Source organism: Rhinoderma darwinii, chromosome 10 (assembly GCF_050947455.1).
Source record: "Rhinoderma darwinii isolate aRhiDar2 chromosome 10, aRhiDar2.hap1, whole genome shotgun sequence".
In the NCBI taxonomy this organism is placed as follows: Eukaryota; Metazoa; Chordata; class Amphibia; order Anura; family Rhinodermatidae; genus Rhinoderma; species Rhinoderma darwinii.
The window spans coordinates 99,897,517-99,913,557 of record NC_134696.1 but is presented as its reverse complement, the minus strand read 5'-3'; the positions used below and the strand labels follow the sequence as shown (position 1 = coordinate 99,913,557).

General features: G+C 43.5%; 1 protein-coding gene across 2 annotated transcripts; it reads right to left on the bottom strand.

Annotated features, from left to right (window-relative positions):
- Nucleotides 1-1,150: 1,150 nt before the first annotated feature.
- LOC142661627 (phospholipase A2 inhibitor and Ly6/PLAUR domain-containing protein-like) lies at nt 1,151-12,656 on the bottom strand. Of its 2 annotated transcripts, XM_075839048.1 has the most exons (6): nt 12,462-12,656; nt 8,856-8,930; nt 5,556-5,672; nt 3,884-4,030; nt 2,464-2,604; nt 1,151-1,484 (listed from the first exon to the last, which is right to left on the bottom strand). In XM_075839048.1, exons 1-6 carry the CDS (start codon nt 12,469-12,471, stop codon nt 1,291-1,293), a joined length of 684 nt encoding a protein of 227 aa, XP_075695163.1. In that variant the 5' UTR covers nt 12,472-12,656; the 3' UTR covers nt 1,151-1,290. The 2 variants fall into 2 exon arrangements, with proteins under 2 accessions (XP_075695163.1, XP_075695164.1); XM_075839049.1 differs by lacking the exon at nt 5,556-5,672.
- Between the last annotated feature and the right edge of the window lie 3,385 nt (nt 12,657-16,041).

Below are 16,041 nucleotides of genomic sequence, written 5' to 3'. Positions count from 1 at the left end.
TTAGACCATTATTGGAGAGGACCCCTACACACTAACTGCAGTGCAAGCCATTCTATTTCATATGTAGATTAGGAAGACAGATTTTCAATCAGATGTCAGTGAGAACTGTGTAATTCTTCATTTATCCTTTGCTGACATAATTTAATCTAATTTGTTTGACTGACAGCAACCTAAATTTTATAACCAGCTTAACCCCCTGCCTACTGACATTGAGAATACCATATCAATTTTTACTATAGGAAGTAAAGTGAGATGTTTTTATTTCTACCAATGTTAATGTCACGATCTGTGGGTATGTGGACCCACTGGGTTGTAGCGGGATAGCTACTGGCCAAACAGTGTACCAAGTCAATGTTTAGCCAGAGCACAAGAGTACCTGTAGTAGTTCAAACAGCAGTAACGGCTAGGCTCAGATGGGACCTTGGCAGCAGACACCAGGCGTGGTGTAACACAGCAGGCGTGACCAGTGGCACAACACGACTCCAACTTTCTAAGGCACAGGAACAAAGGTAGCACGGGAAACAGGTAGGGGAACACTCGGAACTGGATAACAATGAGGGACCATTTGCAAGACTAACACGGGTAACACAACAACGTTCAAGCAAAGAGCAAAGTAAATGGGCAGGGCCCTTCATATAGTCCAGGGTGATCATGGGCTGATTAAAGATTATTTTCATGTGTGCGCGTACGATCGTGCCCGGGCTTAAAGGTCTACGGGACACAGCAGAACGGAGCGAAAGTGAGAGCTGGCGTCTCCTAGGGAGGAGATGCGAGCCAGCGCTCAAAGATCCATGGCTGTGGCCGTCGGGGGGGGGGGGGTGAGTAATCCCGTCGGTCTGCGGCTGTGGACAGTTAATATAGTCTGTTTGGCCACTAGATCTCACCATGTGCACTGTATTAAATATGGATGAATGCTAGAATGCCCAAAAATAATGAATACATAAAAGAGAAAACTCCACAGTATTGTATAAATTTGCTGTTCCTTACATTTAGGTGATTATTGCTGTAGAGATCTTGGTGTACATTTACTATAGCAGTTCATTCAGCAATTGGGGAAGTGGGGGAGGGGGCATTTCACAAAGTCTCGAATCATCACTGGAAGCAGTTTGCAAAGCAAGAGTGAAATTACAAGAGAATGAAAAGCAATAGGAACAGGAGACAATTATTTTATTTAACAGCCAATGTTCAATGGGAAAAATATGAGAATAATAGGAACAATATAAACAAAATTCTATCTGCAAACATTTGAAATTTCTTTTGGCCTCATTCATCCAGGATTCTCAACACCTTTTAGAAAAAGAATTTCAGCAGTAGAAGACACGCAATGGTCGGAGTCAGGACGACCTTACGGACACTTATACCGCCATTGGTGCAGATAAACTTAACGTTGGTTGATATACCTCCAATGGTTTGGGACTGGACACCAATATCACAGACGCTCATTGTTGCGCACCCCCGAATGGCTGTTGAAAGGGAGACTGATCCTATAAGAATACCAATTAGAAATGTTACAATATTAAGCCTCATATATGAAGATTGAGTAACAGAAAAACTGTCCTTGTAGACCATAGCAGCCAATCACAGTGCAGATTTCATTTCCTAAATTGTCCTAAAAATAAAAGCTGCACTGTCATTGGTTAGTTTTCTGTTAGACAGGTTTTATAAACTAGATTTATTTAGTATATTTTATTTATTAATGTCGGTAAATGCATTATTTGTTCATGCGCAGTGTCTTCCTCAACCCCCATGGAAAACAACAGGTTAAATGTGACATCACTTTGGGTTTGAACAGGTTGTCACTTTCCTTCCTCCATAGAGATGTGGATAGAAAAAAGAGATTTCTTTCCCAAATTGAATACGTGACCAGCAAATAGAAATCACTTTTTAATTATCTCTACTACTGTGAGCCCTCAATGCCAATCAGCAGCATGAAAGGGGCTCATATGTACTGTATGTGCTTTCCTGTTATTGTTATTCCTTTACACAGGGAAAATAAATCTTTTAAATGGCCCCCTAATTTAGTAAAGAGTGCTCGCTAGTTCAGCGTTGATAAAAAAAAATCTTATCTGGAGGACCTGTGAACCTTCAGGCCCTTTTACACAGGCCAATGTTCGAGCAAACAAGCGTTCGAACGCTAGATAATTTTGCTGGGGAAACGGTGATGATCAGTCGATAAATGAGCAAATACTCGTTCATTGACTGACTGGATCTTTTATGCGGCCAAAGAAATGGTCACTAGTCGGCAGCACATCTCCTCGTGTAAACAGGGAGATGTGATGTCATCCAGAAGCAAATGCATGCGGATGGACAATCGTATTAATGATTGTTCGTTCCCACGATCCCAACGATTGTTGCCTCTTGTGAATGGATCGCCGCTGTGTCAATCAGCATTAGTTTTACCAGCCAGTATCAAAAGCACGGACCCCTTTGAAGTGAGGTAAGAAAAATAATTATTTTTTTTACCTGTTATTTTTGTTGTCTGGAGAAGACACATATTCTCGCCCCCTGCGCATTCTAATGTATCTGAAGTGTAACACCAGTCAGAGTCAACAGATATGCAGGATCGGCAGACCTGTCCATTGGGGATAACACTTGTTGTAGGTACTAGAACCAAAAAGGAGAAAGAGAGAAAGAAAAAGAGGACTTTTTCATAACATTTACTCGATAATGTGCTTTTGTATGAACCTATGAAGAACTTTCATCATCCATCTTCTCTGGGATAAAAGGGTTGTCCCTCTGCTAGAGGTCCTTAACATCTCAATCAGTTGGTTTTGCCCAGGGCACTTCTTGGTCAGTGGTCACCTTCTCTATGAATGGAAACCATGGAGCTTCAACGCAATACACAGACACCCGTGGTCCTCCAGTGCGAGGACTTCTCATTGCAACATGTCTCTGTGATGTTTTGCTAGAGGCACCACCTGTATTACCTACACATTCCTTATGAGGACACAAAAAATGACGTTGTCCAAGGCAGAAATCTAATTTAAAGGCTATGTAAACCTTTGAGTACATTATTTTTCTAAATAAAACAACGTATTAGAAGATTTAAAACAACTGTTTGAATTGTTTTTTATATAAAATTTTTTATTTTTGTTACTTTTTGAGATACAGCTTCAATGTATCCTGGATACATAGAAGCTGTATCTTACGCTCAAACCCAAATCCATCAGATCAACGGGACTGACGGTTTTGGTGACAGCAAGTCCTGTAGGATCCAGCTCTTATTGATCACATCTAAGTTCATGAACGCAGGAGACACGCAGGACCCGCTGTCACCAAAGCCGGCAGTCCTGTAGCATCTAAGGGAATAATTAGCAGGGATCGGAGTTAACTCCAAAGCAGCACAGTGCCTACTGTAATATATAGTTAACACCCGCTGCCAATAGTGCAGGCTCAGCTACTAAACCGGCGCCATCACAGGTCATACATGTATGGTTGAGTGTTGTAAGGACTCGTGCTTTGTTCTGTACATGTACGGCGGATATCGGGAAGGGGTAACTTAGAAATCATTGCGCTATAGTCTAAGTGTTAGTTCATTAATGCTCTGTATGAAGTCACATGGCTCGTATTCCTGTGTCCTATTGATAAGCACTAAGCAGCAGGGTAACATTGAAATATAGTTGGTAAGGTTAAAAAAAGACACGAGTCCATCCAGTTCAACCCATCCTCCTCAATGTTGAACCTGAAGAAGGCAAAAAGCTTCATGAGGCAGAAATGGATTTTCCTCATCGTCAGGGAAAATAATGGAGAGACTATGTCATGAAAAAATGGCTGTAATTCCTAATCGGTTAATAACAGTAAACTTGGATTCCTAGAGTCAATGAACGATTTCCTTTCGTAGACTACAGGTACATGTAGATAAGAGCAGAAATGGAGGACTTACATGTAGGAATTGTAGGAGTGCAGAGGTCAGTGTTACAACACGCAGTGACCATCCTGATTTGTCCTTGCTGTATGCCGATGCTGCCGGTGAAGTCACATTGAGATGTAGTTATGCATGCCCTGATCAAAGTTTGAGTCGTTACTCTATCTAAAAAAAATCAAAACATAACAATTATTCTTTCTTACTAAAAAATGTTAATGGGGTTCATTGTTTTCGACAATCTGTACTTCTAAGGCTGGATTCACACGAGCATGATCGGTCCGTAAAGGACGGAACGTATTTCGGCCGTAATTCCCGTCTGAACTAAGTTTCTTAAAAATGTATAGAAACCAATGTAAAAAACGGCTGCTGCAGAATTCCACTGCGGACTGTCCACAGCGGAATTCAACAGCAATTCCGCCACGTCTGAATGTGCCCATACTCCCAGGTTTCCCCATGGATTACAGCTGATCGCTGGGGTTCCCAAAAGAGGAGGCACTTCTAAGGCTGGATTCACACGAGCATGTTCGGTCCGTAAAGGACGGAACGTATTTCGGCCACAAGTCCCAGACCGAACACACTGCAGAGCGTCTGGCTCCTAGCATCATAGTTATGTACGACGCTAGGAGTTCAGCCTTGTTACCTCACAAAGGATAGTCTATGCTGGATACAATGGTAACAAACCCCTAAGGCTGGGTTCACACCCCCTATTTACGGACGTAATTCGGGCATTTTAACCTCGAATTACGTCCGAAAATACGGCTCCAATGCGCGGGCAAACATCTGCCCATTCATTTGAATGGGTCTTACGATGTTCTGTGCCGACGGTCATTTTTTTTACGCGCCGCTGTCAAAAGACGGCGCGTAAAAAAGACGCCCGCGTCAAAAAAGTGCCTGTCACTTCTTGGGACGTAATTGGAGCCGTTTTCCATTGGCTCCATAGAAAAACAGCTCCAATTACGTCCGTAATGGACGCTGCGAAAAACGCCTGCAACATGCCATTACATCTGAAATTCCGGAGCTGTTATTTCCTGAAAACAGCTCCGTAATTTCAGCCGTATCGGACGCTGCCGTGTGAACATACCCTAACTGTGACAACGCTTGGGTCGCTATAGGTTTTAAACTCCTGGATGCAAAAATGAATGTGCCAATTCACTGACAGCAAGCAGGAATATAAAAATACTAGAAATTGAAAAACAAAGTCTATTAAAAAGTCACAAAACTTTATACAATGATTAAGATGTTTTACGTAAAACTGGCACCCCCTTTAAAGAGAAACTGTCACCTGCCCAAAAAACTGCAGCTGACATATCAATTAGATTGCAGGCGCCTCACAGATTCTGACGCTTTTAATTTTTTTCTTCTAGCCACCACCGTTGCTGAGATATCGGCGCCGTTATTTTTGGTGCCCGATATGCAAATAAGGCCTTTGACTGTCAAGTGGGCGGGTAACACCTGTTACATGATAAGGGGTAACCACCCACTTAACAGTCCAAGTCCTTATTTGCATATCGGACAACAGAATTAACGTTCCCAATATCTCAGGAACGGTGGGGGCTGGAAGAAAAAAATAAAAAGCATCAGAATCCGTGAGGCGCCTGCAATCTAACTGAGATTTCAACTGCAGTCTTTTGCGCAGGTGACAGGTTCCCTTTAAAACACTGCAAAGATTGTACTAAGTCATATAACTAACCTGCTCTGGCTTCACTGTATGAGGATCCACACACAGAGCCCGAAGGACAAGTGATGCTGCTGCCTGAGCACGTGGAGGCGAATGAAGACGAACACACGGTACACGTGAGAGCGTAACCTAAAGAGACGTCACACGATCAGCACATCCATCAATTATTACTCTGTTGTTTGCCAAAACTTTTATTTCTGCTGCAATGACACTGAGATGAGCGTCATCCGAGACAAAAGACAAAGGGCACGTTCAGACGTGGCGGAATTGCTGTTGAATTTCGCTGTGGACAGTCCGCAGTGGAATTCTGCAGCAGCCGTTTTTTACATTTCTTTCTATACATTTTTAGGAAACTTAGTTCAGACTTTGCGGAGAATAACTGCGGAAATTAGGCTGCTAAAAATTCTAGACTGTCCATGACTTTGACAGTGGGCAAACTTACAAAATCAGCAAGGGATCAAATACTTATTTCCTTCACTGTATACACAGAACCGAGTGTCAAATTGACCTGGGAAACCGCGGTTTCTCATGGCCGATTTGCACCGGTGCGGGAGCCATTTGCACGGATCCCTCATAGGCTTGAGTCTATTCAGGTATTCGGGAAAACGGGCAAGAATAGGACATGCTAAATACTATTTTTTCCAGGGCCGTTCACACGGTCAGTTAAAAAAACAGCCGTGTGAATAGCTCCATAGACCTGCATTAATTTTAATGCAGCCGTGTGACGAACTCTAAAAAAAAGTCCGTCACATGGAAGACTTTCCCTGTTGTCTGAAGCAAGCCCTTAGGGTACGAACACACACTGCGTAAACTCTGTGGATTTTTTCCGCAACTTATTAATTGCGTAAAATCCACAGCGTAATACAGTAGCAGCAGTGTGGGTGACATTTCAAGAAATCTCGTCCCCACATTGCGGAAAAATGCCGCCGAAAAAAACGCCTCCCTGGATGACGTTGCAGGCCATGTGACGGCTGCAGATAATCACAGGCTGCAGTCACGTGGCCTGCAATGTCATCCAGGGAGGCCGGAGCGGTCATCAGAGGAAGGGGTAGGTATGTGTGATAATTTATGCAGCGGAATTTACGCCCGAAAAAAAGCACCACATTGGTTGCTTGATTTCTGACGGCATTCGCTGCGGAGTACACAGTGGATGTACGCTGCGCAGTTTGATGCAGCGTATTCGCCCTGAAAACGCTGTGCGTGTTTCTACCCTTAAAGTTCACGAACAGGAGCGGAGGTAATACCTGTGCTAGAGACTTAGGCTGAGTTCACACAGAGTTTTTTTGATCTGCCTGCACTCCGTTTGCTGCGATTTTCGCTCGCGCCCATTGAGCGCCACGGTCAAAAATGCTGCAAAATACGCTTTCTCTGCCTCCCATTGAGGTCAATGGGAGGTCAGAGGCGTAAACGCCCGAAGATAGGGCAAGCCGCTTCTTTTTCCCGCGAGCGTTTTTTACCGATTGCAGGAAAAAACACGCCTCCCATTGAAATCATTGGGAGGCATTTTTGGAAGTTTTTTGGCACGTTTTCTGACCTGGTTTCCGCATCAAAAAAACGTGTTAAAAAAACTCTGTGTGAACAGGGTCTTATTGTTCTGGAGAAAGGTAGAAAAAACACAAAGCGCACAATAGTGCATGACACTGTGATGGTACACGTGTGAACAAGGTGTTAGATAGTGCTCACCTGGTGCAGTTATGCTGGGAGCATAACATCCAGTGTAGTAGATTCCAGACAGGTAGCCTCCACGACGTATTGGTGGCAGGATCCAATTGCAGCATAGAACCCGATTTGAGAACTTGGAAAGCAAAGTCTCAATAATGAATGGAGGGATAAAAGCAAAAATGCAAAAAAAGGGCGTTTTCCATGCGCTACTGATCAGTATAGTTACCCATACACGTAAAACCAAAATCCTCAAAGATACCAATGTGGTCGGTATTATAGGGATTTTATTGGTACAATGGTAAATATAAAACACAACTGTTTAACAGTGAACAGTTTCGAAACCGAACCGGTTTCTTCCTCAGGTAGTATATAAATAGATGGGTGGGGTGCCAGTTAAATAACCTAGTGAAAGGTCAGTTAGAGGCAAGAACTACCGGGTCGGTTCAGAGATAAAAGACCAACCCAAATTACATAACATACATATAATCACAACTGATAAAACAAAGATAAAAAATATATATATATGAAACATATATGTATATATATGTCCAATGAAAAACAATTATTTATAATAGTTAGAAGTTGTCTGATTGGTAAAGACATACTATATTAACGTAATTGAACATATATATATACAAAATATATACAAAATTCTGCACATATATAATTACATTGTCTAAAAATATAATTTAATAGTGGATTAAAAACGAATTATTTAAAAAGGAAAATATGTTATAAAATATTTTTAAAATATATTGATTAAAAATGAGGAAAAAAGTAAAAAATGGTAGTGCATTTTTTACTTTTTTCCTCATTTTTAATCAATATATTTTAAAAATATTTTATAACATATTTTCCTTTTTAAATAATTCGTTTTTAATCCACTATTAAATTATATTTTTAGACAATGTAATTATATATGTGCAGAATTTTGTATATATTTTGTATATATATATGTTCAATTACGTTAATATAGTATGTCTTTACCAATCAGACAACTTCTAACTATTATAAATAATTGTTTTTCATTGGACATATATATACATATATGTTTCATATATATATATTTTTTATCTTTGTTTTATCAGTTGTGATTATATGTATGTTATGTAATTTGGGTTGGTCTTTTATCTCTGAACCGACCCGGTAGTTCTTGCCTCTAACTGACCTTTCACTAGGTTATTTAACTGGCACCCCACCCATCTATTTATATACTACCTGAGGAAGAAACCGGTTCGGTTTCGAAACTGTTCACTGTTAAACAGTTGTGTTTTATATTTACCATTGTACCAATAAAATCCCTATAATACCGACCACATTGGTATCTTTGAGGATTTTGGTTTTACGTGTATGGGTAACTATACTGATCAGTAGCGCATGGAAAACGCCCTTTTTTTGCATTTTTGCTTTTATCCCTCCATTATTGTTCTGGAGAGCCTACTGGTTTTAATCATTAGAAATTATTGTGATTATTTTGTTATTATTATATTATATTTTTTTATTATTTTATTTTATATTATTATTTTATATTTTTTTATTATTTTATATTAAATGATTATTATTAATAACAATATTATGAATAAATCCCTAAAAAACAAAAAACAAACAAAGGGACAAATAATTAATGTTACGATTTGTCAGAAAACTTACTTGGTGCTAAAAGAGCCGAGAGAAGACTCAGAATTGCGATCAGGGAAGCCATTGTCCAATTCCTGTAGACCGCTCCTAGTGTGGAAGCAAAACTTAGTTGAGGTTCTTAATTTATAGTTTTTTTTGGGCGGGACATAATTTCCCAGACCCCAGGGCCGGCGTTTGCACCCGGCGAACTGCTCTTGTAGGGGTGCACTCGGCCGCCGGATGCTTGTATAACCTAGAGCCGTCCGTGGTAGATTGCAGAGAGGAGCAGATAAAAATAATGAAAACCCTCACCTACACGTTCCCCCGCCGAGCGGAACGGTCCCGTCACTGGCTTCTTACTGCTACTTGCTGCTTCTTGCATCCACAATTATAATGCGGTGGGCGCAGAAGACGTGAACATGACGTGATTACGTCATCTGCGCCCACCGCTATGTTATTGTGGTTGTGAGCGGCGCCAGTAAGACGGCAGTGACGGGACCGTTCAGCTCGGCGGGGGAACGCGTTAGCTGAGGGGGTTTTCATTATTTTTCTTGGAGAAAAGGCACCAAACTGGGGGATTAGGTTTTATATGGGAGCACAGACAACGGACTAACTTCTATATGGAGGTATGTATGTTGTATGTATGTATGTATGTATGTATGTATGTATGTATGTATGTTATATGTGTGTGTATGTATGCATGTATGTTGTATGTATGTATGTATGTATGTGTGTGTGTGTATGTATGTATGTATGTATGTATGTATGTTGTATGTGTATGTATGTATGTATGTATGCATGTTTTATGTATGTATGTTGTTTGTATGTATTTATGTTGTATGTATTTATGTTGTATGTATGTATGTTGTTTGTATGTATTTATGTCCATGTATGATACTGTCTGATGGCCCCTTTCGCTGAGCCTACCTTTAAGTAGGCTTAGATACATGGTCTAACAGACAGTAGCACACGTGGGCCCTGTATCTAAGCCTACCACATGTGTTACCATTTTTTTTTTGTGTTTGTGTTTTTTCACAGGTTCGGTCGTTGGACTACTTCGGATTCGAGGACTACTTTGATGACAGCTTTTTTTATTTTCAATAAAATGGTTAATGAGGGTTGTGTGGGGGGGGGGGTTTATTTCAATAAAATGTTTTTTCTACGTCTTTGTATTTTCTTTTAAACTTTTATTACTACCGCTTCAGTAATGGCCACTGGCTGATTGACAGCGTCCATTACTAAGGCGGGGCTTAATGTCAGCCAGTATAAAGGCTAACACTAACCCCCATTATTACCCCAGTACTCACCGCCACCAGGGGTATTGGGAAGAGCCGGGTATGATCCAATACCCGACTATCTATAGTGATGGAGGGGCACTGGTGCGGTCACAGGCTGGTGTTATTAGACTGGGAAAAGCCAAAAACAGTGACCCTTCCCACCCTGGTAATGCTAGGCGGCTACTGCTGTGTTGTATTTGGCTGGTTATAAAAATGGGGGGGGGGGGCCCCAAGTCATTTTTTACAATTATTTTAAAAAGATAATAATAACAAAAAAATAATGACATCGGGCCCCCCCCCCCCATTTTTATAAACAGCCAGATACAACACAACAGCAGCAGCCTAGCATTATCAGGATGGGAAGGGCCACTGTTTTTGGCTTTTCCGAGTCTAATAACACCAGCCTGTGACCGCACCAGTTTCCAACCATCACCACAGATGGTGGCGGTGGGTACCGGGATAATAATGGGGGTTAGTGCTAGCCTGTGCACCGGCTAACACTAAGCCCCGCCTTAGTAATGGACGCTGTTAATCAGCCAGCACCTATTATGAAGCTGGTAGTAATAAAGTTTAAAAAAAATACAAGGACATGGAAGAAATATTTTATTGAAATAAAAATCCCTACACAACCCTCATTAAACATTTTACTGAGATTAAAAAAACGCCGTCATCGAAGTAGTCCTCAAATCCAAAGTAGTCCTCGAATCGGAAGTAGTCCAACATCAGATCCCGTAAAAAAAAAACAAAAAAAAATTTGTAACGTATAAAAAAAGCTAAATAATTCTTATACTTACCTTTCCTGGGTCCAGTGCTGGAGCCGCAATGTCAGCGAGCTGGGCCCTATATCTAATCCTATCATGTGTGATACTGTCTGCTGAGCCACTGTATCTAATCCTATCATGTGTGATACTGTCTGCTGAGCCACTGTATCTAATCCTATCATGTGTGATACTGTCTGCTGAGCCACTGTATCTAATCCTATCCATAGTTATAGGGTCAATGTGCTACAGGTATGCTGTCTCATATATATATATATATATATATATATATATATATGTACACACACACACACACACACACAACCACACACACACACACACACACACACACACACACACACACACATTAGCACACATTTTTTTTGTGGGTGGACATATGTTAGTACTAGGATACTTACTGCTGGTGCTCTGTATATTAGTCTAACATGTGTGATACTGTCTGCTGGGCCATGTATCTAAGCCTATCATGTGTGATACTGTCTGCTGGGACCATGTATCTAAGCCTATCATGTGTGATACTGTCTGCTGGGGCCATGTATCTAAGCCTATCATGCGTGATACTGTCTGCTGGGACCATGTATCTAAGCCTATCATGTGTGATACTGTCTGCTGGGGCCATGTATCTAAGCCTATCATGCGTGATACTGTCTGCTGGGACCATGTATCTAAGCCTATCATGTGTGATACTGTCTGCTGGGGCCATGTATCTTAGCCTAGCATGTGTGATATTGTCTGCTGGGGCCATGTATCTAAGCCCAGCATGTGTGATACTGTCTGCTGAGACAATGCACCCAATTCTATCCAGTGGTGTAGCTATAGGAGCCTTGGTCTTATAGATATGCTATCTCCGATATGTATGTAAAAAATAATAATTTCTTTTTTGGGGGGGGGGGGGGTGGTAAATATATGTCTCAGGGCTTGTGCCCTTGATCTTTTAAGACCCTAGCAACGCCCCTTGTCCTAACTAATTTATGGGGGCACAAAGGAGACCTAAAAAATAAATAGGGACACAACTATTGTCTGGGGGCACGAAAGAGAACTACTATTATTTAGGGGCAAAAATGGGACATTACTGCTGTGTGGGAGCACATAGGGAGGTATTACTTTGTAGGGAGTAGAAAAGTGGCACTAAAACTGAACCATAACTATTTTCTTAAAGGTCGCCTTTTTTTGGGGGTTGGTGCCCTGATTTTTAAGATCTCTGTCCATGGTCATGTGATGGACACACAGGTGCATAGTTGGTTACAGGTTCATGTGATGGACACACAGGTGCATGGTTGGTTACAGGTTCATGTGATGGATACACAGGTGCACGGCTGTGTCTTCTAACGATTCTGAAAACAGCGGAGGTAGCTACTAAAAATAACCTTTAATCATTACCATTAATAGATATGTACGATACAAACAACACATACAAGACTTTTAGGGTGTATAACATAGCAGCACCCTGTTAGAAGAAGGATCCCACCCTATAAATGATAAGGCTGAGAATAGATTCCTGCCACCATACGGCCACAAAAACATCCAGTTCACGTCAATATGATAAATGACAAAAAGAACAGAAAAATATTGATGGATCTTACCAGACTTCATGTACGAATTCAGTATCTGACACCTGTCAGGGTTGGTCACAGGACGGCTCCAGTACTTTAAACCACAGCAGATCTGAATACAGAGGGACAAATCTGTCCCTATCTCACCCTGATCCTAGAACAACAGGACGGCCATTCAGTCCTGTCACTGACCCTAAAAACGTAACCCTGTCCCTACACTATAAAGGCTCTTGTAATGGTGGGGGGGGGGGTAGGGAAACGGACAAGTGAGCCCTAATCTACCCGCCACTCTGTCCCTGCCTACTTGCAACGACCCGCCCTAGACGACGGGGTACAACTGGGCGGCGGTCCCTGCGCTCAGTAAGTGCATGACAAACACGACAAACAAACAAGGGAACACAAGCAAGGGAAATGGGCAGTTGCTCGCGGAAACACCGTGAGCAACAGAGTAGTGAACGAGCCGAGTCAAGCCAGGAGAGTGCGAGGTACAAAGCGAAAAGCAGAAGAGTAGTCGGTAAGCCAGGGTCTGTATGGAGCAGGATCAAAAAGTAGCAGGAGCTGTAGCTGGGCCAGGAAACCTCAAGGAAAGAATTCACAAGCACAGATGGACAGGAAGAGCAGGCTTAAATAGACCGAGGGCGGGAGCTAGCTGAGTCTGGCCAGGTTGCGATAGGCTCTCCCACTCCTAAGCCTGCCAGCCTGAGTGGAGGAAGCTGGTGTCTGTCTCAGGGATGTACACTCAGGTGTTGACTGATTAATTCTGGGAGTTAACCCTGAAGCAGTGCCTGGCAGATCCTTTACAGTACCCCCCCTTTTATGAGGGGCCACCGGACCCTTTCTAAGTGGACCTGGCTTACTGGGGAAACGCAGGTGGAACCTCCTGACCAATACCCCAGCGTGAACATCCCGGGCGGGTACCCAAGTCCTCTCCTCGGGCCCGTATCCTCTCCAATGGACCAGGTACTGGAGGGAGCCTTGGACCATCTTGCTGTCCACGATCCTGGCCACCTCAAATTCCACCCCCTCAGGGGTGAGGACGGGAACAGGAGGTTTCCTCGAGGGGGCCAAGGACGGGGAGCAGCGTTTCAGGAGGGAGGCATGAAACACGTTGTGTATACGAAAAGACGGGGGTAACTCCAGCCGGAAAGAGACAGGACTGAGGACCTCAATGACCTTATACGGCCCAATAAACCGGGGAGCAAACTTTTTGGACGGAACCTTGAGACGCAAGTTCCTGGATGACAACCACACCAGATCCCCGACCACAAACAGGGGGTTAGCAGAACGTCTTCTATCGGCCTGAGCCTTCTGTATGCTCTGGGACGCCTCTAGGTTCTTCTGAACCTGGGCCCAGACTGTGCACAGATCCCGATGAACGACCTCCACCTCGGGATTGTTGGAACAACCAGGTGAAACGGAGGAGAACCGTGGATTAAACCCAAAATTACAGAAAAAGGGAGAGACCCCTGACGAGTTACTGACCCGGTTATTAAGGGAAAATTCGGCGAGGGGAATGAAAGAAACCCAATCAAATTGACAGTCAGAGACAAAACATCTTAAGTATTGTTCTAGAGACTGATTAGTCCTCTCCGTTTGGCCATTGGTTTCAGGATGGAAGGCAGAGGAGAAGGACAGATCAATCCCCAACTTATTACAGAAGGCTCTCCAAAACAATGAAACAAATTGTACCCCTCTGTCAGAAACAATATTGATGGGGACCCCATGGAGACGCAGGATGTGTTTGATAAACAAGGTAGCCAACGTCTTGGCGTTGGGTAGTTTCTTGAGGGGCACAAAGTGGCACATTTTACTGAAGCGGTCTACCACCACCCACACCACCGACTTGCCTTGGGATGGAGGCAAATCGGTGATAAAATCCATGGAGATATGTGTCCAAGGTCTCTGGGGAATGGGCAACGAACGCAGTAAGCCCGCTGGTCGGGACCTGGGAGTCTTGGACCTGGCACAAACCTCACAGGCGGCGACGTAGGCCTTAACGTCTTTAGGCAAACCAGGCCACCAATAATTTCTGGTAATGAGGTGTTTGGTACCCAGGATGCCTGGATGGCCAGATAGTGCGGAGTCGTGATTTTCCCTAAGTACCCTTAGCCGGAATTGCAGGGGAACAAACAGCTTGTTCTCAGGAAGGTTCCCAGGAGCTGAACCTTGATCAGCAGCAATTTCAGAGACTAAATCGGACTCGATAGAGGAAATGACTATACCTGGAGGCAAAATACAAACAGGATCTTCCTCCGAAGGAGGGCTGGCCATGAAGCTACGCGACAGTGCATCCGCCTTAATATTTTTAGACCCGGCCCTATAGGTAACCAAAAAATTGAATCTGGTAAAAAACAACGCCCATCGAGCTTGTCTCGGGTTTAGCCTCTGGGCAGATTCTAGGAAAACCAGATTCTTGTGGTCGGTAAGGACCGTTACCTGGTGCCTAGCCCCCTCCAGGAAGTGGCGCCACTCTTCAAATGCCCATTTAATGGCTAAAAGTTCGCGGTTGCCAATATCATAGTTACACTCCGTGGGCGAAAACTTCCTAGAAAAGTAAGCACAGGGGCGGAAATGGGTGAGGGAGCTGGTACCCTGGGACAAGACGGCCCCCACTCCCACCTCGGACGCGTCAACCTCCACAATAAATGGCTCCCTTTGGTTGGGCTGAACCAGCACGGGGGCCGAGATAAAGCACTTCTTGAGGGTCTCAAAAGCCTGGACGGCCTCAGGGGGCCAATGGAGGACATCAGCACCCTTGCGAGTGAGGTCCGTAAGAGGCTTAGCGACGACCGAGAAGTTAGCAATAAATCTCCTGTAATAGTTAGCGAACCCCAAAAAACACTGTAGCGCTTTCAGGGAGGCAGGTTGGACCCATTCAGCCACAGCCTGAACCTTGGCAGGGTCCATGCGGAATTCATGAGGAGTGAGGATTTGACCTAAAAATGGTATCTCCTGTACCCCAAATACACATTTTTCGATTTTGGCAAACAGTTTGTTTTCTCGAAGGGCCTGGAGCACTTTCCTTACATGCTCTATGTGGGAGGACCAGTCCCTGGAAAACACCAATATGTCATCAAGGTACACTACAAGAAATATCCCCAGGTAATTTCTCAAAATCTCATTTATGAAGTTCTGGAAGACCGCAGGGGCATTGCACAACCCAAAGGGCATGACGAGGTATTCGAAATGGCCTTCGGGCGTGTTAAACGCAGTCTTCCACTCATCCCCCTCTTTGATGCGAATAAGGTTATACGCCCCCCGTAGATCCAATTTAGAGAACCATTGGGCCCCCTGAACCTGATTAAAGAGATCAGGAATCAAAGGAAGGGGATACTGGTTCCTTACCGTGACCTTATTCAGGCCACGGTAGTCAATGCATGGCCTAAGACCCCCATCCTTCTTCCCTACGAAGAAGAAGCCAGCACCTACCGGAGAAGAAGAGGGACGAATGTAACCCTTGGCCAGGGATTCCTGGATATACTCCCTCATGGCTTCACGTTCGGGACAGGAAAGGTTAAATATTCTACCCTTAGGAAGCTTAGCTCCTGGTACCAATTCGATAGCGCAATCGTATTCTCTATGAGGCGGTAATACTTCGGAGGCCTCTTTA

What these genes read in the sequence shown, in the direction of transcription:
- LOC142661627 (XM_075839048.1), bottom strand. An exon ending in CACTCCTACAATTCCTACAT is followed by an intron (nt 2,605 to 3,883) that starts GTAAGTCCTCCA and finishes TTTTGGTTCTAG; the next exon opens with TACCTACAACAAGTGTTATC. An exon ending in CCAGACAACAAAAATAACAG is followed by an intron (nt 1,485 to 2,463) that starts GTAAAAAAAATA and finishes GTATTCTTATAG; the next exon opens with GATCAGTCTCCCTTTCAACA.